This window comes from Choloepus didactylus, chromosome 19 (genome assembly GCF_015220235.1).
Source record: "Choloepus didactylus isolate mChoDid1 chromosome 19, mChoDid1.pri, whole genome shotgun sequence".
Lineage (NCBI taxonomy): Eukaryota > Metazoa > Chordata > Mammalia > Pilosa > Megalonychidae > Choloepus > Choloepus didactylus.
In genome coordinates, this window is record NC_051325.1 from 52,659,969 (window position 1) to 52,685,887 (window position 25,919).

At 47.4% G+C, this 25,919-nt stretch overlaps 1 protein-coding gene across 1 annotated transcript in view; it reads right to left on the bottom strand.

Moving 5' to 3' along the window:
* Positions 1-1,071: 1,071 nt before the first annotated feature.
* KCNB1 (potassium voltage-gated channel subfamily B member 1) overlaps positions 1,072-25,919 on the bottom strand; it is a 96,359-nt gene continuing 71,511 nt past the window's right edge. The window contains exon 3 of the mRNA XM_037812068.1: positions 1,072-12,411. Within this exon, the coding sequence (XP_037667996.1) occupies positions 10,402-12,411 (2,010 nt within the window). The 3' untranslated portion in view covers positions 1,072-10,401. The remainder of the gene's footprint in view (positions 12,412-25,919) is intronic.

A 25,919-nucleotide genomic window follows, 5' to 3' on the forward strand; every position in this document is an offset into this window, starting at 1 on the left:
ATTTGGGCCCACATTTCTATATGGCAACAACCAGTTGAAGAGGAATAATGCCCACCCCTTTAGACAGGGCATGCATTCTTCTGCTTGCCACACTCTCTACCATTTCCTTATGTCTCTTAGCTAGGTTGCTTTTCTGATTCATGTTACCTGCCTGGCCTCTCTAGGCATTTGAGTTCATAATTTCTGTTGTTAGACATTTTTATGGGAGAGGGATATTAAGTCCAGAAATATCCGGGTATAGTTGACATCAGAGCCAAGTGACCAGAATTGGGACTTTGATCCATGAATATGATGGCATGGGGTGGGTCACCATTGGCTTGCATATTGGGGTGGCAAGCTGTGCCGTTTGGATATATTATGTCCCCCCAAAGCCATGTTCTTTAATGCAATCTGCAGACTGATTAGTCTGTTGATTAGGATGGAAATGTTTGATTAAATTATTTCTATGGAGATGTGGACCCCGCCCATTCAGGGTGGGTCTTAATCAAATCACTGGAGTCCTGTAAGAGAGCTCACAGACAGAAGGTGCTCACAGCAGCTGAGAGAGACTTTTGGAGAGATGCTTGCTGATGCTTTGAGATGCTTGGAGACATTTGGAGATGCTAACCCAGAGTTTGCTCTGGAGAAGCTAAGAGAGGACCCTGATGCTTAGATGCACAGGAGGTGAAGACGCTAGGAGAGACAAGCTCAGAGACAGTTTGGAGAAAGCCATTTTGAAGCACAACCCGGGAGCAAAGGAGCAGCAGACGCCAGCCACCTGCCTTCCCAGCTGACAGAGGTGTTTTGGAAGCCATCGGTGGTTCTTCAGTGAAGGTATCCATCCTCTTGTTGATGCGTTAGCTTGGACACTTTTATGGCCTTAGGACTGTAAATTTGTAACCAAATAGACCCCCTTTATGAAGGCCAATCATTTCTTGTATTTTGCATAATGGCAACACTAGCAAACCGGGACACAAGCCAATTAAATTTTCAGGCCATCCATCCTCTAGGTGAAGACAAACAGCTGGTGCTGCCCCCTCCATTTCCCCAGCCTTCCAGATTCAGCCTCCCTTTCAAATCTTCACACCCCATCTTCCTTTGACCTCCAGAGAATAAAACAAACTCCATCAAGCCTGTTTTCTCCATACCTTTTTATTGAACTCTGCAGACTTCATTAAGGGACCATTTACTTGGAAATCCTTAAACATCTGGACATATTTTACAAGACAGGACAGCAGCTGGAGGTCACACAAGGATCACAATTTAATCTCACTACATGCATATATAGACACTGGGATTTTTGTTTGGTTTTCTCATGTGCGTGTGTGTGTGCATGCACGTGTGTGTGCACACTTGTGTATGTGCAGTGTTCATTTTCACCTTTACAGGAAGGATTAGAGACGTCAACTGATGAGAGATAAACAGGACCTATTGAACGCAACCCCAGGAAAAGAGCAGCTAAGGACATTGGTCATTTATGGCTAATGTGTTTGGTTTGACCCCCATCATGGATGGGGCAATCAGAATGGCTTTGTTGGCAGAAAAGCCCAAACCTCACATCACAGGTTCCTGGGAGAGACAGAGGTTCTTAGCTGATGGGATCAGGGTGCATGCTCTCATGGGGGACATTGGGGCTCGGAGAAAAGGAAGACCATCGACTCTAAAAGCTGGAGGACAGGCTGCCCTCTTATCCTGCTGCACTCCCATGGCTCAGGGAATGAGACCTACTTTCCAGATGTTCGCTTCTGCGTTCCTGCCCCAGCAAGTCTCAGGCCAGGGGAAACCCCGCTTTGGACTCTTGCCTTAGCCCATTGGAAAACCACTTTGTCTGTGGTCTCCCCATGGGTCATGTGTGAGCTAAACTAGAACATGAGGCAGAAAAATGCAGGGCAGGAGGGTAGGATGGAAGCTTGGGCTGCCCCATGGGCTCCCCTGGATGTGTAGTTCTGAGAGGGCTGTGGCTCCTTATCAGCTTGGGGCAGATGAGTGTCAAATTTGGATGTCACTGTGGCCCCTGGACTGAATCAAAAAACCAATAATATTGGTGGAGCAGTTGTGAGCTTCAGCAGGAAAGGGGGCCCTCATTGCTCCTCCCTTCCCAGGTAAGAATGAATTAACTCCCCTGCTCTCTCACACACTCACTCATCCATTTATTTACTCAGAAGTCAATCATTCACACATTCACTCACTAAAGAACAATTGTGTGACCACTATGGCCCAGGGCAGGCTTTGCAGGACAACCCTGAGTTCCTGGGGCAGACCATGGGGTTCTAGCCCCTGATCCTGGATTGAAGCCAGGATAGATCTGGAGAGCAAAGGGATTCACTGGGCCTGCCTCCACGCAGTGAGCGAGGTGCTCCACGCAGCCGGCTGCTGATCCTCCCCACCCCTCCCCACTCCAGGCACACCGAGCTCCCTGGCATCTAAGAGGGGGCCCGAAACCCTAGTGAAGACCAGGGATTCATGTGCCAAGCCATGGAGAAATCCTAATATCTTGGGCATCTCCTGTGTCCCCTTTCTTTCCAAATCTGTTTGAGCTGAGAGGCAGGACGTGTGGGGCCATCCATGCATGGCCCTTGAGAGCATCTTAACAGGACAGAATTGGAAGTTTCCCACAATTTTCTGAAGCCTCCTCCTATCCTTGCAGCTGCTAACTTGAGCTATTCCTGCAGGACAGGGCTTCAAGGCATGGTCTTGGAAACTGGTTCTCTGTTTCATTTTGTGTTGGAGGACATCCAAACCCGTTGTCCTGTCTTCTCCCATAATAAAACCACCTAAGGACTGCTTGACTTGGGTTCACCCCAGGATGAATTCTTTCTTTCTCCAACTCGACCATACACAGTTGGGGGTGAGGGGTGCTTTAAAATCTCTCTGGCCAAATGTTCTCCTTGGAGGTTTCAGTATCCAGACCCATTTGGGAAGAAGGCGACAGAGACAGAAGTGGGTGCCTGGGACATTCTGCTTGGAGGCAGCCCAAGCCTTGTTTTGCTATAAAACTAGATCACAGCAGCCACTCCCTTTTGGCCCTTTAGGACGTACTTTGCGGCTGCGGACTTCCAAAGGTCTTGAATGGGATATCCTGTTTTATTTATCAGAAAAGAAAAGCCCTTGTGGAATGGTGCCATTTGCTGTGCCTAAGGCAGTTTGTCCATTGGTAGGAAGGCTAGTTGGTAAAAGATAACATTTCTCTTATACAGAAAATCTCAGGCCCATGAGGGTCTGGGGTCTGGGCAGAGGGGCTGAAGCACTGTGAGATGGCCAGACAGGGATGGGTGACTTCACAGATTGCTCCTTGGCTGGCCTGGGGGAGGGTGGCCTGAGTCCCATCCCAGTGTGGTACCTGGTGAGGCCACTGAGATGGGTTGGATGGGAGATCAACAGGAAGCAGGGAGGAAGCAGGGTGTACAGCCACCATCTTTCCTTTCCGGCATCCCCTCTGAAAGTCCCAAATCCTAGAAGTTGAGTTCCTGCTAACAGTGCTCCCTGTCTCTGCAGCAATGGCTTTTAGTCTGTGCCCAGAATGTTCAAACCACTTACATGTGCGCATTAAGAAACAAAGCTGTTCAGTTCAGTTTCTGTCCAATGCTAGGGTCCCTCGGCAACTCCCACCTTGTGCATAATCTAACCTCTCTTTAAACACCTGTGGCATAAGGGAGCTCCTTGCCCACCCTGGCATTGGGTTCCATGATTAGACAGTCCAGCCTATTAGAAGGGCTTCCTTGGTTGGAGCTGAAATGGACCATGCTGTCCTTCTCATGCAAGAGAAACTTTCAGACTTGCATGCAGCCATCCTGCAGCTGGGCATTTTCTTCTTCAGGTAAACTGCCCCCTTCATCCCACCCTGGCCAGCCTTTAGGGGATGTTTTTTGGAACTTTGCAGAGAGGACTGGAGAAATTAGAATTAGAGATGAAGATAAGGGGCCACTTGATTAACAGAGCCCCTTCCAAATTCAATTCTGCAAGTTTTGGGAAATTCAGGAGAAATTCCAGGTGAAGACTGTATCAGGGGCAGTTGATAAGAAATCCATTGCTGGGGATTGCATTATGCCCCCCACAAAAGGCATAATGTTCCTCATAAAAGGTCTCAACCCTGGGTCCTGTGGGTGCAAACCCATTTGTAAATAGGACTGTTGAAGATGTTATTAATTAAGGTGTGCCCAAACTGAACGAGGGTGGGCCTTAAATCCAATATGGCTGAAGTCCTTATAAGCAAAGGAAATTGGACATGGAAAAAGAAGCCAATGGGAGTAGCCAGAAGCTGGAAGTCAACAGAACCCGGAAGAGAAAGGAGAAGACGCCACCATGAGCATTGCTATGTGCAGGAAAAGCCAAGGAACTCCAGAGATGGCCAGCCAGCCGTAAGATCCTAATCTGGGAGGAAGCAAGCCTTCTAGCCTCTGAAACCTTGAGCCAATAAATTCCTGTTGTTAAGTCAACCCCTTGTATGGTATTTGTTTTAGCAGCTGGGGAAAATAAAACACCAAGACTGTAGGACCATTTTGTAGATGAAAACAGCCACAGACAACGGTGTTCCCTTATTTGGGCATCCAAGCAAGGAAACTACTGGGAGACATTTTTTTTGTTTTTGTGGTTCTTATCAAAAGTTTAAATAAAATCTTGACTGTTTTATTTGACTCTGGTTCAAGTCAGATCATCTGGAATGTGGGGCATGGGGTGGGAGAATTCTGATTAGGTTCATGGTTCAGAATAATAAGTTTTTATTTGGGTTGGCTTCCTCCTGAGGTTTAGCCCACAGGTTCACTGCTATTGAGGGGTCCTGGTTTGGCTCAAATCTCTGATTCCAGGCACAGGCCAGAGCCCCACAGCTGGCAGTGAAGCAGACGGGGCATCAAAACTAAAAGGAACATGACTTGGGGATTATCTGGCCTTTCTTCTTCTTCTCCTGTGAGTTGATGGATGGAGAATCATTTTTTGCTGAAGATCCTGCTTAGTGAGATGTCCTCTGTCCACTGAGGCTGGAAACCACCTCGTGGAATTAATTATCAGGACAGTCCAGAATCTCCTGGAGGCTTGGAAAAGTGGAAGCTGGAAAAATGTCGCTACCTTTGCCACAAATCTCCTGCTCTATGGAGCCAGGCAGCTGGAAAGGGAAGGGGAGATGAGAGAACAGATTGTGGGGACACATCTTCTTGGGGTTTGGGTGCAAAGGTTTCTGACTGCAAGATGTTTTTGGTGAGGTCATTAGAGATGGATTGAAATGAGGAACTGATGAAAAATCAATGAGACCCGAAGCCCAGCAAGTTCTTCCAAGATTTGCAAGAACCTGGAAGTGCTCTGGCTTTCAGATCCAATTGGTGTTACAGAGAAGCGGGGGGCTGGACATGGAAACTCAGCCAGTTGAGAGGAGCTTAGGGGGATTCTGGGCTCAGAAATGCCAACAGGAAGTTTGTTTGCATGAGATTTTCTATTTTAAGATCTGTGGGGTTGAGAAAATCAAGTCCCTTCAGATCCCCCAGAGGGGTGTAGGATATGAGATAGATCAGTGCCATCCCATCCCGATTTTGAGAGACCTCTGTAGCCCTGCATCCCATGTGCGGACTCACTTGTGCATTTGTGCCTTGCATTCTTAGGAACAATAAATAGAAGAAACACAGACAGAATGAGGAAAGTGACAGCTTCAGACAGACTCCAGGCCCAGCGTCAGGGCATGTCTGCTGAGTAGCTCAGACCCCAACGTCTCTCCCTACCCCCAGATAATTAGAATCAAAAGCAAGAAAAGAAAAAACAGCCCAGGGGGTGATGGGAGCAACTGAAAAAGACCAGAAAATATCAGCTACAATAACCATTAACAATAAAACTCTTAAGAAATTATTCTGCATTGCAAAAGAAGAAATTGGATTCAACTACCCTATTACAAATTTGCTAAAAATACATATATATGTGTATATGTGTATATATATATATATATATATATATTTATCTGAACAAAAAAATAGACTACTCTGAGACAGGTGGATATCCTATGATGTAGATACTTCTAGAGCCAGAAAGATGGCAACAGAAAATGAAGAGGCAACTCCTGTTTCTGGGTACAGCCAGGGCTGGTGTAGGTGGCCCTGACTGAGTGATGTGAAAGTGTTTGGATGCTGTCTTATAAGCGGTGATGGGCGAGGAAACTTCAGCTCAGGGATGGAGGTTTTCTACGGTCCTGCTGGGGGACGCAGGGGAGCCCCTTCCTCATCCTGCCAATTTCACAGCCATAGGAAGAGCCCTTTCCCAAAGGAGCTTGTCCTGGAGGCTTCCTGCCAAGCTCTCATTGACCCAAAGTTACTGACTTGCAGTTGAAAAGCCTGGGGTTACGTTTCTTTGAGACTTGTTGACAGAGAGAGAGAGAGAGAGAGAGAGAGAGAAAGAGTGAGAGAGATTGGGACCTGGCTTTAGTGACCCTTATCGGTAGTGAACTTTAAATTTCTTCTTGTTTATGAATTAGACACTCCAGCCACGACTGGAACAAGACAGAATTATACAATAGTTACAAATATCAACAGTACATTACAGTTTTACAGAAGAGAATACTGTGTCGTGTTTTTTTTTTCTTTCTCCTTAGAAATGTGGAGCTTGCTAGAAGGAAGGGCAGAAACGAGGCTACAGTACCAGGACCCGGTGGAGGAGAAGTTGGGAGTCAGTTTGAAGAAGTTTCTATCACCAGCAATTCTCAGGGGCAAGGTGGGTGGGTTTGAAAGGAAATGGCCTCCTCAGGATTTTGCTGTTTCCTCTCCTTAAACTTGTTCCTTCTTGATCCCCAGTCCTTTTGGAGAAAGGGACTTCGTGGGAACAAATGTTCTTTCTTCTTTTCTCTTTTGCTGTTGTTTCTTATCCCACGAAGTGTGCTTAAGATAAAATTCCTAAAGAAGGCACTGAGAAATCTACTGCACTGAAGTCTTGTTGTTTTCCTTTGTCCAAAGAGAAAAAATGTAAATAAACCGTTTCCTCCAAAGCTTGTCCACCTCTCTCTTCTGGCTGCAGACTCTGGGTGATTTGTACATACAGCTACCTGGCCCCTAGCCCTTTCTGATAATGGTGGAAGTTGGAACTCAGATTCGGGGATCTTGATGAGTTTCACTGAATTCGCCAAAAGGGCCAGGCATCCACTCACCTCTAGATCCCAGTTTTGTTTCTTTGGGTTGACTTGTTCCTTTCTGCTTTCGTTGCTTCAGGGATGGGTGGGAAAAGAACAAGCAAGTTAAAGCAGAATTTGCTTCCAATCAGTTGCTTTTCTCTTTTCTCTCCAGACCCGGTTCAGCTGTCAGGTTTAGCTGCTCAGTGTAGACTCTTAGGTAGATTTCCCAGGGTGTGTACCTACACGTACATATGTACATGCCGGATGTATGCACGTTAGAAATCTGGGTATGCTCCTTTTCGGTGGGTTGGGGGCTGTGAAAACTTAAAATACTCTATTTTGAATTGAGCACAGGGTAAAAGCTACATTCCCACAACACGCACACACACGAGGTAAAGGAAAAAACAAAACCAACATGCTTTCTAAGCATAGTATATGCTGAGTTTCAGTTATTCTGTTTCTATAAGAACTCTATAGGACTCTGGCTGGTAAGCCCGAAAAGGTAGGTTCTTAATGTTACTTCTGAATTCGTCCTTCAAAAGTGACTCAATAAAATGCTACTTTAAGGTCAGGCAAAATACACAAGAAAGGAAGGACCAGGTCCTACTTGACCATACAAGGCAGAAAGGGCCTTTGGTTACAAGGAGAGTTGCACCAATTGGTTATTAGAAAAAACAAACAAACAAACAAAAAAAAACAAAGAAAGAAATCATTTCCAGTCTGTACACTTCTTGTCTGCTTCAGCCTACAAATGAAATGCCTTGATTTGAAGAAGGGGTGGTAAGTTCCTTCTCGCTATATATGGCTATATTCAACATGTTCACTTTCCTGATATGTAAAATAGACTATATTATTATTATAATCATTAATTTTTACAGATAGCATCAGCTCTAAAAATATCTGAATCGGAAATCACAACTATTTACTTTTATCAAAAAGCATTTGTTTGTTTTCCCTGAATTTTCACTTTTGTGCTGATGGTGGACGTAAATGGCGATGAAAACGAAGAGGAGACACGAAAGATGGCTGGCGGAGAACTGCTCGCGGTCGTTCCTCCATAGGCCCCCAGCCAGGAACGGAGCCCTAGAAAAGCTGCTGCCTCCTCGCTCTTGGGTGCCAACAAACGCAGGACAACCTCACACTTGCCCTGCCCCTCAAGTCCCTTTGCATTTGCTGGGGGAGTACTCTGAAGATACTTCGGAAAAGTCAACGACTTGTTTTCCTTGTTAACACAGCAAAGAACAGGACCAGCACCCTCTGGGAGGGCTCCACAGACCCCGGAGATGCTGAGAAGCAGTACAAACTGGGTACATATGCAGCAGAGAAGACACGCTATGTCATTATACCAGTGACAGGTGGGCCAACTTCCTGCCATTGTACTGCCATGATATTTGGGTACTGACAGGTGGATCATGTCATACTAACAACATATCGTATCAAGGACAAGAGAACCAATGCCGTGTCTTTGGTCCATCAGGAAGACATATGCCTGGCACTATATTGACGGTGAGCAGGTCTACACCATGACATTGTACTTGAGACATCATCCATTGACATTATATTAAGAGAACAACATCATTCCATTGTACTAAAGACAAGCAGACCAACAACATGTATCTTTCCCGACAGATAAGCCAACACTATGGCATTGTGTTAACCAGTGGCCCACCACCAAGTTGCTGCACTGAGGAATGGCCAGCAGCACTGTGCCTTTGGACTAGACTCAGGCAGGGCAGGGCCAGGTCATCATACTAGGACAGGAAGGCCAACACTAAGGATACACACCAGAACCACTCACGATGCACACAAATACTTATTGCTTTTGTCTGTACTGGCTGCATCGATGGCTGCAGAAAGGAGAGCTGAGCTTTTTGTACAGACAGTGACACTGAAAACACACCAATGGCTGGTTGACAAGAAAGAGAACAGAGTAAGACACCCAACGCCCGACTGTCCATTGCGTTCTTCCAAGATGTGCACGTCTCCTGTACACATGACTTGATGAGAGGCCCCAGCCAAGGGCCAAGAAACCTTTCTGACCCATGGGGTTAAGGGGAAGCTTCAGCAGGGCAGAGAAGGAGCCCACAGACTTTGACATGGCAGACAGCAATACCAGCACAACGTCACCCACCGTGGCCAGAAACGGGCAGGTAGCAACAATCCAACCTCAGTCCCAACAAGTGGCCCACGGGAAAATAGTGCTTATTTTAAAGTGCAAGATGTTGACATTGTCCCTGGTAGAACCTATTTTTGAAAAACTTAAAGTGCTTTTTATTATACCTTTTTTTTTCCAGCTCAAATAGCACAGGAAACAAATAAAACAAAATTTCTATTATATAGGTACTTTCCTTGCCACGGCAGGAAGTATTCAAAAGTCTGAATTGGGCATTTCAATTGGGGGGGGGGGGGGGGCAGGGATGGTGGTGGTTATATTTTCTTTCATTTTTGTAGTTTTTTAAAAAAACAGGTTTTTATGCTGTTCTTCAGTAACATACAGTCTTTTTGAATAAGCTATTTCTTTTGCATATTTGACACTTGCATATCTTTGAGCCTACACTAGCGATGTACAGAAAGCATTTTCCTCCTACAACCCTAAAGCAATGCTCAGAGTTCATACCATTGGCTGAGTGCCAGCCTTCCAAACCCCTTCCAGATTGCCAGGGGGCAATTAGAATTGAGTACAAGTGGTGCAACTCACCCTGATGCTATCGCAAAATAAAATCTCAGGTACTACAGAATACTGAAGTCAATGAAGACATGTGAGTAAGGGTTTTGCACTGGGATCATGGCTTATGGCACAGAGATTTCCATGACACAAGCAATCCCTATAGCCTTCTAATGGTGGAATCCATCCCCAGGAGGTGATGGGCAGGCATTCCTAGAGGTGGCCAGGTGGCACCCAATGCCAAATTGGTCAACCCACTCTTTCAACTCCAGCCATTTGGTCTAGCATCCTTCTCCAGTTGGACCCAAGAGGGCTAGAGATGTTACTCTCATGGGCTGCGATGGAGACCCATGGAAGAAGGATGGGAAGTAGTGGCCTCGGTTACGTGTAGGATGGTGATAGTGGTGGCTGTGAGTTCTGCTTATGCCATCTCCCAAAGAGGGCAGTAGAGTTGTTACTTGGAGGTGCCATATCCTACGGGTTGGCCAACTTCATTCCGATGGGCCAGTCATGGCTTCAAGGTCTTAGGAAGCCCTCTCTGGAATCTCTCTTCTTTCTGGGGCTTTGCAGGGCCTTTCCACTTCAGAGTTCACGCAGAAAAGCTCTATGGCAGGTAAGCTGAACAGCATTTCTCTCTGGACCATGCCCACAAGTCTGTCTTCTGTGGTGGATTAGTTTAGATGCTCTGATCCCGTGTGCTTCCATGGGCTCCTCCCCCTGGCAACACACGGATGTCGGGGGAGATGTGGTTCTCGAGTTTGCACTTTTCCTGACCACTGGGGCCTTTTCCAGTCAATGCTTCTGTGGTGTAAATACAGTTCTGCCTTAAGAATTTAGGTGAGGTGGGTAAGGGGGAGCTTTCAAAATGGTTCTTCTCTGATCTTGTCCCGATGCTGAACTTGGGACTGGTGCTCCCATGGAGGCTCTTGGGAGGGCTGGAGTCCACACTGTAGAGCAGCTGCCCCTCATCATCTGTGTCTGCATCAATGTACTGGTGGATACCCGCTTCGAAATTGAATGCTATTGCTGTGTGTTTCTCAGGCGACCGAGGGGGTGTCCTAGCACTCACTGTAGTGTAGATGGAGGACTCTGGGCTGAGCCCAGGCCTGTCCAAGAGTGTGGCACACTCCAGTCCAGCGACAGCAGCTGCAGCACCCCCCCGGTTCCTAAGAGGGTCGTGGTACATGCCCAGAACAGGGAGTAGTGGACTGGGATCGCCCTCCATGAAGTTGACTTTAAGTGCTCGGAGCTTCAAGGGGTTGTTGGTCTTAACAGAACTCTTGGGGCTCTCAATGAAGAAACCAGAGCGATGGCTAGCATCAGGGGTGGGGTTGGCCTCCACAAACCTACCACCACTGGCACACAGAGCTCCCCGCCAGCTCATCTCTGGGGCCATGCTGCCCCCAGTCTTGCTGGGCAGTGTTGCCAAAGGGCTGTGGGAGAACCTGGTGGCTTCAGGGAAGTCCGTGGCACAGCTAATGAAGCTATCAATGCTTGACATGCTTCGCATGTCGATGACCCCTTCTGTACGTGTGGGCAGAGGGGCTATGGGGCTGGGGATACTCTTCATTTCAAGTTCTTCCTTTGGTTTGCTCTGTGTTGCTGACTCCTTGATATTGAGGATGGGTTGAGATTGTGTCTTGGCCATCTTATTATACATGTCTTCCAACTGCTGGACATTCAGGTGCTGGGGACTAGAAGATGATCTGGCCTTCTCAGGGGATCCCTGCTCCTTGGTTTCAAAGGACTTACTTGAGCTGGTTTCAGACAGGGTCCTCTTTGTCCATTTCCATTTGTTGGGAGACAAGTGGTTATCTTGTACCTTTTCCTTCTTACCCATATTCTCCCCATTTTTCTCAACCACGATGTCCATCATCTCTATGCTCCGAGCAAAAGCATCCTTCATGTTCATGGATACAATGCTGCCATTCCTCTTGGCTCTCTCCAGAGCCTCTCTCCGCTTGATCGCTTTCTCCTGCCTCTTCTGCTCCTTGTAGAACTCAGAGAAGTTATTGACAATGATGGGGATGGGAAGAGCAATCACCAGGACCCCCGCAATACAGCAGAGACCCCCCACAATTTTCCCCAGGAGAGTCTTGGGGTAAATGTCTCCATACCCAACAGTCGTCATGGTGATGGTGGCCCACCAGAAAGAGGCTGGGATGCTTTTGAACTTAGTGTCATCCTCATCCTTCTCGGCAAAGAAGACAAGGCTGGAGAAGATCATGATGCCCATGGCGAGGAAGAGGATGAGCAAGCCCAGCTCATTGTAGCTCCTCCGCAGGGTGAAGCCCAAGGACTGGAGGCCAGTGGAGTGGCGTGCAAGCTTCAGGATGCGGAGAATACGCATGATGCGGAAAATCTGGACCACACGGCGGACATTCTGGAACTGCAGCACGCTCTTGTTGGATTCAGTGAGGAAGATGGTGACGTAGTAGGGCAGGATGGCCAACAAGTCAATGGCGTTGAGCGGGCCCTTGAAGAACTTCCACTTCTTGGGTGAAGAAAGGAACCGCAGGAGGTACTCCATGGTGAACCATGCAATGCACACAGCCTCCACATGGGCCAGTTGGGGGTTGTCTGTGGACTGGCCAAACTCGTCAAGGCTTTGTAGCTCGGGGAGCGTGTTGAGTGACAGAGCGATGGTGGAGAGGACGATGAACATGATGGAAATTATGGCAAGGATCTGTGAGGAGAAGAGAGTAGGATTTAGTTGTCAACCACCAAGGGGATAGTCATCATAATTCCTGAGTCTGCAGGATACTCCTCAACTTTCAAGAGCATTTTCAGAACTCACGAGTCATTTGATGACCTAATGTTTGAACTAAGAAGATAATTTGAGTCCATTTATTGTACAGATGTGGAAACTGAGGCCCAGAGAGTTGAAATGGTTTAAAGCTAAACATCTAGACCAGGGATTGACAAACTTTTTCTGTAGAAGACCATATAGTAAATACTTTAGGTTTTGCAGGCCAGGTGGTGTCTGTCACCAACTATTTAACTCTGCTGCTGGAACATGAAAGCAGCCTTAGATGATACGTAAAGAATGGGCATGGCTGTTTATTTTCCAATAAAACTTAGCCAGTGGGCCATATTTGGCCTGTGAGCCACAGTTTGCTGACTCCGAATCTAGACCAGTGGTTCATAACTATTTTGGGGTGAGGTCTTGTTTTGACGATGATGGATGCTCACGATGATAATTATTGAGGGTTCATCGTGTCAGGCACTGTGCTTAGCACTTATTTCATTCTGACAACAACCCCTTCGAGTAACATTATCTCCATGCAACAGAAGAGGAAACTTAGGCGTCTATAGCTAGGAAGTGGCAGGGCCAGGATTTTAACTCAGAGCACGAACTCTTGAAGGCTGTGTTAGGAATCAGATGACAGCTGTGGATCCTTATGCCCAGGAACACAAAATTTTGCAGGTAATTTCCAGGGGGACATAGACCTGGACCCACATTATTAACTCCTGATTGGGACTATGAACTTTTTTGTTTTTTTAATTAGAGAAGTTGTAGGTTTACAAAAAAATCATGTAAAAAATATACTTTGCATTAGTTTGGTACCTTCATTACAACCGATGAGAGAACATTATAATTGTACTATTAATTATGCTCTGTAGTTTACGTTAGGGTATATCTTTTCCCCGTATACCATCCCATGGGACTATCAACTTTTTGAGGCCAAGGAGCATAGATTATCTACCTTTGACTCTGCTGGATCAAGATGAGGAGACCAATAGATGTTTGTTGAAATCATGGGACTCTAGGCCAGTCTGCAAACTATGCAAAAATGCAAGCAGATGTCATGACTTGTTGTGAGGTTTTTTTTATTTTTAATACAAATCCAGTCACATTGCTCCTTTGCTTAATAAATTTCCAGGAGTATTCAGGACAAAATCCGAACACCTAAACATGTCTATTCGGTCTCCCCACACCCGTCCTTTTCTCGGAGTTTTGCTGTTCCCCTTTACCTGCCCCAGCTGAGGGGGTGGGTCTGTTTGCTATGCTTGTATGATTTGACCCTGGCTGCCGCTGACCAGCCCAGGGGTGGACAGAAGGTCCAGGCTGAGCCAATCTGTACACTGGGCTTAGCAGACCCACCACTGAGAAATTGTGCTCAGGGTTCCAGAGGGTGAGTGGTTATGGGATGGTGAGCCTTGAATTGTCAAGGAGAACCTAGGCTTGCACCAGCCTCAATGATAAGCTCAAGCCCCAAGCAAGTATTCCTCAGGTTGTGGAGGAACAGAGAAGCCTTAAAAAATCAGAGAGAGTGGAATTTTCGAGAGAAGCCAGAGGACGAAGGGAAGAGGCCGAGGGGAGAAGCAGTGAGGACACAGAAGGTTCCCAAGAAAGGACATAGAGGGCAGCAATTGAGAGCTTGTGCTCCGGTGTCAGGATATCTTGGTTTCAAGTTCTGGCTCTGCCATTTCCTTACCTTGAGCAAATTATTTAACCTCTCTAAGCCTCAGTTTACTCACCTGCAAAATGGGACGATAATAAAAGTTTCTACCTCAGAGGCTGCTGTGATGAGTAAATGTGTTAACACATGCAAAGTACTTAGGACAGTTGTCAGCAGCACATCGTGAGTGTCAGCCCAGACCACCGTGTCAGTTAGGCAAGACCACCCAGCCCCTGGTAGACAGCTGGTCTTCATCTTCATTTCCTGCCTTGGTTGCGAAACTCCCTGCTCTATCCTTTAAGCAAACCCCACTATTGCTTGAGAGGTTTCTGTCCCCTGCAGTGAGTCCCCAAACAGGACACAAGGTTGTCAAGTTCCTCTGCATGTGTATTCCACCCCCTCTCTCTGGCCTCACCTGCCAGGTTCTCAAACTTCACGCCTCTCCAGCCACATGCTCTTGTTGGCCAGTTTCCAAACATGTCAGGCATCTCTGTGTCCATTCTATCTGGAGATTCCAATCCATCTTGCAAAACCCAGACCACATGGCCGGTCCCCTCCAAAGATTTCCCAGATTTCCCCAGGCGAGATATTCCACCCTCCATCTCCCTTCTCACGTCACCAAACCTTGGGATGACTTATCAGCACATCCGATTACAGATTGGCTTGCGGACTTGTTCGTTTGTCAGTGTGTCCATCTCTGCCTAGAATCTGTGAGCTTTCGGGGGGCAGGGATCATTCTGATTTATCTCTGCACCGCCAACGCCCAGGCCCGTACACAACACCCAGCAGGTGCTCCCAAAGTGTTCGCGGGCTTTTGCTTAAGGTCACAGAGCTTCAAGTGGAAGGGCCAAGGACAGAATTCAGGTTCCAATTTGGCCAATTTTTTTTTAAACTCTTAAAAAACAAAAGTTTTATTATAGGCAGGAACAAAGAACACTGGCTTAAATAAAAAGCATGTGGGGGCCCCCTCCTTTGGCCGGCTTTGTCCCCACCTCCAGGGCCTCTGTAGAAGGCCCAGGCCCTAGGCTGGGGCAAAGCTGTTTCTCCCAGATGGATTCCTCTGGGGTTGCCACTTCCCAGCTCTGTCTGAGACCCACCAGCCTCTGGACCCAGGAAGGGCAAGATCCAGGGGCTTCCTATGTCACTTTCCCAGGGCTTTACCCACTTGACCATTTTACAACATGACCATCGCTGTGGACTGAATCGTGCCCCCTCCCCCACCCCCATGAAGGCATGTTTAAGTCCTAACCCAAGGCCCTTGGGGGTGAACGTGTTGGTAGCTAGGCCCTCTGGGGGTGTTATTAATTAAGGGGAGGGCAAGCCGAATCAGTTTGGGCCTTAATCCAATATGGCTGGAGTCCCACAAGTAGGGAAAATTTGGACACAGGCAGTGGAGATTGAGCTGTGGATTGCCCGCGAGCCACCCCCGGAACACTGCAGATAGAGAAAGCACTATCCTGCCAACACCTTTGTTTCGGGCTTCAAGCCTCCAAAACCACGAGAAAATACATTCCCGTTGTTTAAGCCAGTTAGTCTGCGGTGCTTTGTCAAAGCAGCCCTGACAAACTAAGACAGCCATCGACTGTGTCTGAGGCCCTTGGCCAGGCACGGAGGGTGCCACAGCTGGTAACTGAGCTCGGGGGCCTGTATAGACATGCTCAGTTGTTCTGCTAAAGACTTCTTGATTTTTTTCTGCTGTATTCGCACCCAGCAATAGCCTGTTTTAGAAATAGCTTTTGGATTTAGTTTCTTGATTTGTACTCATTGAAAAAGACAAATTCTGTAATCACTTTTTAAAATGAAATATCTGATACATACACACGTATACCTGATGTATATGTAATTTATGAAACATAATCAAATAAACACCTGTGAACCTGCCCTCCAAGTTAAGAAACAGAACATAGAGCAATAACACCGGCACTTTCCGTGTGTCCTTCCCCATCCTGGAGATAACCACTGTGCGGGCTTTTTTCTCATCCTGTCGCTTTTTTGTATAGTTTTAAATATGAATGTATGCATCCCTAAACATATCATGGTTTAGTTTTGCCTGGCTTTGACATCATACTATATGTATTCTTCTGCCACTTGTGCTATCTTTTCCTTGACACTTAAGAAAAAAGGCAACTTACCTTCTTTGTTTTTTTTAGCCTTATCCTAAGAAATAATATTTGCACAAATGCTAATCTCACTTGCTAGGGATATATGTATTAAATATTTATTAAAGTAAAATATGATTATTGGAATAAAAACATTTGGTGCAGCAGACATTGGGAACTCCTGTGTCTTGCTGGGAGGCTAAGCCTGGAGTTGGGTTCTTGAGTTGGCATCCGTGTTCTATCAGGGACTGGCTTGGTGGTCTTGGGCATCAAAATGTGGCCTGCCTCAGTTTCCTTATTTGTAAAATTAGGATATACCAGTGGTTCTCAACCGGGGATGACTTTGCCCTCCAGGAGACACTTGCCAACGTCTAGGAACATTTTTGGTGGTCACAACTGAGGGGTGGAAGCGTTAATGGCTTCTAGTGAGTAAAGGTCAGGGATGCTGCTAAACATCCTACAATGCACAGGATGCCCCCACAACAGAGAATGATCAGGCCCCAAATGTCAATAGCACCAAGGTTGAGAAACCCTGGGATATCCTAAGTTGTCGAGTGGGTGGAAGGACAGGGCTAGGCACAGAGTCAGTCTTACCTTACAGGGGCAGCCAGCCAAGGCGTTAGGCTGAGCCCAGTGGAGAGATGCTCCAGTCCCAGACTCCAGCCCGGGAGGGAGGCTGTGCGAGGAGCAGATTCCCGGCAGCCTGTTTCTTTAAGAGCTGGGAGGTCTCGTTTCCCCCTGAGGCTGGCTGGGGAAGCCTGCTCCAGTTTCTAACCCCCAGGCACCTCCAGGGAAGGCTCACATAATTGATGTTCTGTCATCAGACGCATGAATTATGCACCCAGCTATTGTACAGTCCTTGGGGCCTGTAATTCTAGGGCAGGCACCCCCTTTGTACCTGGGAAGGGCTCTCCCTGCTTTCCTCTCCACCTGAGGATGCCTCGGAAAGAAGACCAGGCAGGGCACAGGCCCCAGAGGACTCTGAGAGCCCCCTGCAGCCCAGGGTTGGGGTGGGAGGGTCCCAGCGCACCAGATCTCCCTTCTCACATTCACATGCACCAAATAGCAAATGAAGTAATTCAGCATGAGGGTCTCCCCCTGCCCCCACCCTCCTGGCCCCGCCTGCAAGACTTTTTCTCTTCCAGGGCTACCCGCCTGGCTGTGGAACTTGGGAAGATGAGTTAAAACCTTTCTGCCTCAGTTTCCTCATCTGTAAGATGGGGATCCTAATAGAAGTTTCCTCGCAGGGTGCAATGAGAATCCAATGAGTTAACAAGGCCCTTAGGTTGGTGTGGGGTTTGGTATCTCTTAGCTATTGTCGTTTTATTACTCTGCAGTCTGGCATTTATAAGCTGGTTTTGGACTTGGGTGGCCTTGGACTTCCTCTCTCTGAGTCTCGGCTTCCTTATCTCTAAAATGAGAATGAAAGTAATGGAACACTTATCCTATGATGGCCACTCAACATAAATTATGTTATTAAATTATTACTTGGGTAATTTACTGTCACCCCACCTTCACTCCCTGGAGGGCCTGGACTGGGTCTGTGGATCCCCATCTCCTGGCTAACGCAGCAGGTGACCTCTAAACAGCTCTCAAACCCAATGAACAATGTCGATCTGGTCTCTGGGGTGGGCCCTGGGGGTGGGCGAGCAGCCATCACCCCGGAGTCTTCTGGCCCCAGCTCAGGCCCCTGACAGGGCTTCTGCATTTCCAGCCTTGCTTCCCTGGGATCTGAGCCCAAGTGGGTCTGGCTGGAGCCACGACCAGGGCTTGGAGCCTGTCCCCAAATTCCCTCCCTATGAGGAGGTTTCTGGATCCTGGAGTCCATCATCCGAACCAAATGGGGAAAGAGATCCTCTGGGAGAACAGACCAGCAGGAAGGGTTCCCAGGAGGTGGGATTCGGCTGTGCTGGGAACCAGGCCCCTCTCATCATCTAACGGTCAGCTCTCATGGTTGAACACAGAGATGCCTGCCTTCTGCTCCTGCAATAAACACGGTCTGTTTATCAGTCCCCCTCACACTCCTCTGCTCTTCCAGGAATGGGGCAAGGCACAGACCATCCGTGCAGAAAAGGAACCAAGCTTTTCTTTGGAAAGATGGGGTGACCAAAACAAGAGAAAGGAAGGAACTCATTCACAACTCATCTGAGTCAAGTTTGTACAGTAACAATTAAAAGCTCTGGCAAGCTGGGAGTTGCACCCAGCACCCAGCGTTTACGGATTGCAAATTGCTCTTCATCCACAGACGTGCTCATAGCATCATCATTCATTATAGCCCCAAAGTGGAAACAACCCAAATGTCCATCGGCTGGTGAATGGGTAGACAAAACATGGTCCATCCATATAATGAATGCTAATCAGCCATAAAAAAGAATGAAGTATTGATAATGCTATGACATGGATGAAGCTCAAAAACATTATGCTAAGTGAAAGAAGCCAGACAAAAGAGACCACAGTTTATATGATTCCATTTATATGAAATGCCCAGAAACGGCAAAGCTATAGAGACAGAAAGTAGATTAGTGGTTGCTGGGATGGGGACAGGGATCAGTGGTTAATGAATATGAGGGATCTTATTGGGATGATGACAATGTTCTAAAATTGATTTAGGGAAGGTGATGGTTGCACAACTAGAAAATCATTGACTGATACATTTGAAAGGGGTAAGTGAAATGGAATGTAAAATATGCCTCAATAAAGTTACATAAAAAGGCATTTTCTATAAAGGGTGTCCATGGCTTTTAATCCTCACAGCCACAATGGGAGGTCACATGAACCTGAGCAAGCCACAGCCTGCTGTGAACCTTGCAGTGGCACCCATGGTTTCATATAAAATTCCAATTCCTTTGCATTTAGTTGCCCTCTGTTTACTGAGCACCTACTAAGTGCTATGCTAGCTGATGGGGATGCAACATGAATAAGAAAGACAATTTCCTTGGCCTCAAGGAGTTGGGGTAGGGAGGGCGAGATGGACCAAAAATACAATAAATCCAGACAGTGTCATGGGCTCTATGTTACTGAGAAAAACCAGGGGGACCACTAGAGGAGCACTAGGGGTCTCCACATGAGGATGGGTGGCTGGAACAGGCCTCTCTCAGGAGGGGCTCTGGGAGCTGAGTCCTGTGGAGTGCGGTGTTTGAAGACGTGAGCATTCCAGATGGGGACTACAGCATGTGCCAAGGTCCTGAGGTGGGAATGAGCTCGGCATCTTCAAGCAACCAAAAGCAGCTCAGTGTGGTTGGGGCAGAGCAAGCGAGCAGGAAAGTGGGAAGAGCCGAGGCCAAAGGGATGTCAAGGCCTTGGAGGGCCATAATAGATCTGGATTGTATTCTGAGACTCCCTTCCTTCTTCCTCAAGACCATTCACTCCCACTCCCAACCTCATATTCCACTCTGCATCCTGAAGAGACCGCTAACTGTTCCCAAAGCACACTGCCTCACTGCTCTTACCCCAGATGTGTGCCCAGGCCGTTCCCTTTGCCTGGAGTCTCCTTCCTCCCACATTTCTCTGACTCCTACTTGGCTTTGAGGCTGCTTCCTCTGGGGAGCCCTCTCGGACTCCCACGTCTGGTCTAGGTGAATCCTCTGGGCTCCCACAGCCTCCCAGCGCCTCCCATCTCAGCCCCGATCTTGCTGAACTAGTACTGTTTCTCCTCTGTGTCCCTGTCCTGTTCACTGCTGTGTCCCCAGCTCCCCAGACAGTGCTTGGCATAGTCTACTTAGCTCCCTAAGTAGCTGTGGTAAATGAATGAACAAGCAAATGAATGAGATTGAGGTTCAGAAATGCAGGGATTTTTCCAGGGTCACATGACTTCTACCCGGCAGAGCTGGAAGTGGAACTTGGGTCTGTGGGTCTCCCCAAGACATCTTCAAGGGCGGAGGAAGTGGTGGCTTCCGGATCATGGGACCATTAGCTCCTTTTATGGCATTTCCGCTTCCCCCAGTCTAAGGGAGGATTATAGCCGGAGAGTTTTAATTAGAAAGGTCACTGGCGCAGATCCGATTATGGGATTGGGAGCAGGCTGATGGCTTTGCCCCTCCCCTGCACCTTCAGGAGGGACTGCTGGCTGGGTTTGGTGAGAAACTGGAATCAGGAGCTGTGGTGGCTCTGTTGAGGACAAAGAGACTGCGATTCCGGGACCCTGTGCTTGGACAACACAGGGTGAAGGCAGAGGCCTCGGGAGAGCAGGGCAGCGGGACCTCTGTGTGACAGCGCGGGTAGCAGCCCTGCTGGAGAGCACCCCAGGCACTGTACACCAGAGGGTGTGGGACCCAAAAAGTTTATTTTTGCATAGTGGCTCAAGTTTCAAAATTGGGAGATTTCACGTAAAAATCCTCAGAAAACTGGAGGATCTGGCTTTGTTAGACCTGTATTCCTGAGGAGCAGGTCTACAGTTTGCCACAGGCCCCCCTCATTCCTTTCATTATCTGTCAGGTCTCTGCCGGAAGCTGGGTGCAGCCTGAGCCCAACTGATGCAATACTGAAGACAGACAACAGGTTTCTGAGCTGCTACCTGTGCAAAGAATTTGCAAGCCAAGATCTGTGTGTAATTGCACAGGCTAGGAATGTAGAGGTCATCCATGTCACACTTCCGCCCTGTCCTTTGCCCCCATATCTGATCTGTCACCCAATCTTGTCAATTCTAGCTTACAAACATCTCTGGACTCTGTTCCATTCTCTTGACCTCTGCAGCCGCCATCACCTCTCATCAGGACCACTGCAAACAGATTTCCTTCTGGTCTCCCCATAGCCACCCTGGCAGATGAAATGTTCCCAGTATCTGTGCTACCCAGAATAAAGACTACACTTCCCAGCTTCCCTTACAATTAGATGTGGCCATGTGACTAGGTTTGGCCAATGGGATGTGAGCAGAAATGTGCACCCTTTCTCCTTTTCCTCCTTCTTGCTGGCTGGAAAGCAGATGTGATGGGTGGAGCTGGAGCAGCCATTTTGGACCAGAGTTGGAAGCTAGTGTTAGCCCTAGACCGGCCCTTTCCAGAAAGTTTGCCGTCTCCTAGTCTACCTCCTAACATTTATCTTGTTGAGGCTACTGCCTTTTGGGGTCTCATTGTTGCAGCGGCTTAGTCCATCCCTGCATAACTGCAGCCTCATCTTGCTCCACAACCCCTTTGCCTGCTCATCTCAGGCACATTTGCCATCCTTCGGTCCCACATAGCCTTCATGATTTTCTTGCCACAGAGCCTCTGCTCCTGCTGTTCCCTCTTCCTGGAATGCTTTTCCCTCTGATATGCCTGGTTAACTCCTACTCATCCTTCCTAGCTCAGCTCAGGCATCACTTCCTCAGGGAAGCTGTCCCCAGCCTGCCTGACCAAGTCAAAACCCCAGTCAGTCTTTCATTGTACCATGTTCTTCGATTCATGACACTGTCCAAGTTGCAATTTTGGAATAATGTCTATCCACCTCCATGGACAGTAAGCCCTTGAGGGCAGGCATTGTGTCTGATTTTTCTCAATCTTCAGTCCTCAGAGCACACAGTAGGTGCTCATAAATAATTATGGACTGAATGATCCCATTTCATTCTGAGAACAACTCTGTGGGTTGTGCTGTACTTCCCCCTCCCACCAATTTATAATTTTCATGGAGATAAAATGTCCAAGATGATATTTAAGAAAGTGGCAGAGGCAGTCTGTGTATCAGACTCCAAAGACCTTGTTTTTTCTTTTTTTTTCTTTTAAATACATCTAGGGGCATGTCTTATCCTAGCATCCTGGGGTCTAAGTTAAGGTTTTTAACTTCTGTCCTCACTTGAACCATTTCCCTGAGGCGACCTGACTCTTCCCACAAGCCCCGGGATGGGCAACCTCTTTCTAACAGGCCAGCCAAGTTTCCACGAGCCTTGCCATGGGCAGGAGTTCTGGGAGCTGGTGTTGTCACAACCTCCTGCCCACCTGGGAATGACCTCTGGTGGGGGAGGGGGGGGGACTTGCACCTGGTCCTTGCAGAGGAAGGAGGTGACATGCAGGCTCGTCTCTGAAGGGGTGAAACATGGGAAATGTCCTTCCTGCCTGAGTGACTGCCAGTTCCCTTTATTTGCTGGAGATGTGGGGAGCCGAGGGAGGGACGGTCAGACCTAACAGTGACGAATGACATTGGCCCATCCCTACTGCAGAGAGTGGTGTATTGAATAAAAAACAAGGAGCATAGGAAATAAACACTAGGCAAGGACAGTGTCCACAGGTTCTGCCAAGCCACATACCAGTCCTCTTGCCCCTGAATCTGATGGGGCAGGGATTGGGGAGGGTCAGCTCTGGGAACTTGGCCAAGGAGGCTGGAGGAGCTGATAGAAGCCAAAAGCTGTATGAGTCTGGAGAGATTCTGGGATTGGGTACCACCCTGGCTAATATCGGAATGATGGCTCTGTGAGTGGACATTCTTGACAATATATACATTTAGAAAGATGTGTTTGGGCAATTTAACAGCAAATCTTTCTCAGTTAGCATTTTAGTCTCTTTTGAGATTCATATTGAGGTGAAATGGACACCTGTATGGTTGAGAGACCTACTTTCTTATTCTGGCTGGGCATCCTCAGGCAAGTGCCTTCACATTCTCTGATCTTTTTCATGCAACATTCACTGAGAGTCTGGTAAGTATCCGGCACAGCTCCTTTCTAAGCTGTGGCTCAGGGATCTGGTGGATCTACTATCTCAATAAGTGGCCTCCATTCTTGCCAAGGCAGGAAAGGAACAGCATAGAGAACTCACACTTGCTCTTAAATGCCTGAGCCCAGAAGTGACACACATCATTTCCTCCCCTGACAGTGAGGTCCAGGAGCCCTCTCTTGTGGAGAAGCGGCAAGTGCTGTGAAATCTATGAAATGCTTCCCTGCAGGCTAAGGAGATGTTCTCCAACGTGGATGTGTTTACAATATGATGCACCAGGGTGCAGAAAGAAATTATTGGAATTTCTATTTTTTAATGTAAAGAATTAGGAAAGAAAGTGTTATCTATTCATGTTTAGTCCATGAATTAACAATATTGGCATTCTGTTCACTCCACGTGTCAGACAGACAGTGGAGAAGGAGAAGTGTCCTGAGGGAAGAGTGAGGTGCCTCAATTTCATGGGACTGGCAAGGGAACCCTCACTTTCCTTGTCTAATTGCAGCAATGCAGCGTATATATGCCTGGTGTGGAGGGGACTTCTAGCACTTACTCACAGTCCGTTCTTGTCTTCTTCCTGGGCACACTGGAGGACTGTGTTTCCCAGCCTCCCTTCAGACAGGCAAAGCAATGTGGCTACTTCTGGCCACTGGGCTCTGCAAAGAGGTGATGTTCATCATTTACAGGCTGAGGCATTTCTGAGTGGGTTGCATTCTCCATGCTCTGTCTTTCTCTCCCCCGGCAAGAGTGGAGGTCTCACGTTGAGATGATAGAACCATGAGATCCCTGAGTCACCACAAGGAAGAGAGCTGTGCTGGATTGTTGCTGGAGCCGCAGTGGAAATCACACAATTGAGAAATAAACTTAGATGTGCAAAGTCATGAGATTGTGGGTTCCTTCGTTGCTGCGGCATAATCTAACATATTCTGACTAATTCATCCGGTTGAGACAGATTGCAGATTCTATTCTCTGGTTTTAACCAAACTAGTCCTTGCAGACAAGGACAAGTGGCTTACAGAGAACTCTGCAAAGAAACAACCATTTGGAGGTAGCATTAGTAATGCAAGCATAGGTGAAAATCAAGATAATGGCTGAACTGATGCTTTTCCTTCTGGTACAAGCACTTCAACAGTGAAAGAGGGGGTTAAAAACAATGATGATCTCATCAGATCTGACAAGAAGATGGCCAAAAAAGCATCAGAATGATCAGGAAGACTCTTTGTAATACAGATTTTCATCGATTCTTTTTTATAATGAGCCCTGTCTTTCATTCATTCATCAAACATAGGAAGAAGGCAGAATAAACAAACAAACAAACAAAAGTGAATGAATGAACTAGATCCAGTGGGAGGGAGGCCCTAGAGAGTGCTGGTTAAGAACCCAGACCTGCATTTCAACCCCAGGTTCCTGAGTTACCAGCTATGAGACCTTTGGACAAGTTACTTAACCTCTCTGGCCTCAATTTCCTCATCTGTCCAATAGGGATTGCCATATCCCTATGTCTTCGGGTGTCATGTGGAGTCAGTGAGATAACGTACATGGTGCCTGGCACATAGTGAAGGGCCAATAAACATTAGTTCTTCATTACTTTTTAAACTGGAAGGAAACTTCAGCATAACATAAGGAAGACCTTTCTAATTGTAGATGCTGTTGTGATGAGCTATTATTCCTCATCATTGGAAGGAGGCTGAATGGATGGGTGGAGTCAGCCAGACCTGGGTTCAAATCTAGCCCTGGCATGTACAAGCTGTGTGAATTTAGACAAGGAACTTTGCCTCTCTGAGCCTCAGTTTCCTCATCTGGTAAAAGGGAATATTAATACCTATGTGGTCAGGTTTTCATAAGGATAAACCTCATTCATTCATTCAACTATGTGCCAGGTGCGGTTTTAGGCCCTGGAGATGAACAAGGCCTGTAATCAGCAGAGAATAAAACAGGCAAAAGTCCCAGCTTGTGTGGTGCTCACAGTCTTTTAGAGGGAGGAGCACACAGTAAACAAGAACAACAGGTAAATAGGATAATTTTGGGATATGATAATTGCTATGAAAAAATGAAGGAGATCAGTGGGAAATATTATGACAATGAGATGGGTTTCCTTTAGCTGGGGTGGTCAGGGAGGGCCTCTCTGTGGAGGTGACATTTGAGCTGAGACCTAATGATAAGAAGATGACCATGGGAACATCTGTGGGAAAAGCATTCCAGGCAGAGGAAACAGCAAGTGTCAAGGCCCTGAGGTGGGAAGATGTTTGGCGTGGTTGAAGTAGGGTGAGTGAAGGACAGAGGTAAGAGAGGTAATGGAGACAGATGTTAGAGGGTCTCTGGGCCACATACACCAAGTGCAGAATATACTAGGATTATTAATATAATTAGCAGCAGTCTTCCTCTGACCTCCTTCTCCATCCCTTACTGAGAACCTGCTTTGTAAAACAGGGACAATCAGTTCTGTGTCTGGAAAGAGCCCCTCAGATATTCAGCTATTCCCCATGAAATCGCTCAGGGCAGCAGAATGCCAGGCCCTTAGTCTGACTGGCTGGCTCATTAAACAGCATGGAATACCCTGCATTAATTGTCCACGAATGTGACAAGAAGGCAGCCAGGAACTCTGAGCATGGGATTCTGAGCTCCTACTTCTGCTCTATGACTCTTGGGGGCTTCCACCTGCCACCTCCCATCTCTTCAACTCTTGGGGCTCAGAGTGAGTTTCCCATGGGCCTGGGGTCTGGGACCACGTGGAGGAAAGCCACATGTCAGAGTCTGAAAGATATCCATTTCCTCCTTTGCTTTCACAAGAACAGAATCCTGAATTTCAGCTTGCTAACATGGCTGCACAGCTTAAAGATCACATTTCCCAGCTTCCCCTGCAGTTGGTGGAGGTTATGTGTTTGGATCTGGTCAACAAAAAATGGAAGTAGAAGTGTTATGTAGGACTTCCAGAAAACTCTTTAAAGTAGGGAAGGCTGCCACCTTCTAGACCTTCCTCCATTCTGCTCTTAGAGATGATCATGTGATGGCTGGAACTCCAGCAGCTTTGTAGAGCAATGAGGCTAAAAGCCAGACTCTAGGAAAAGCAGAGCA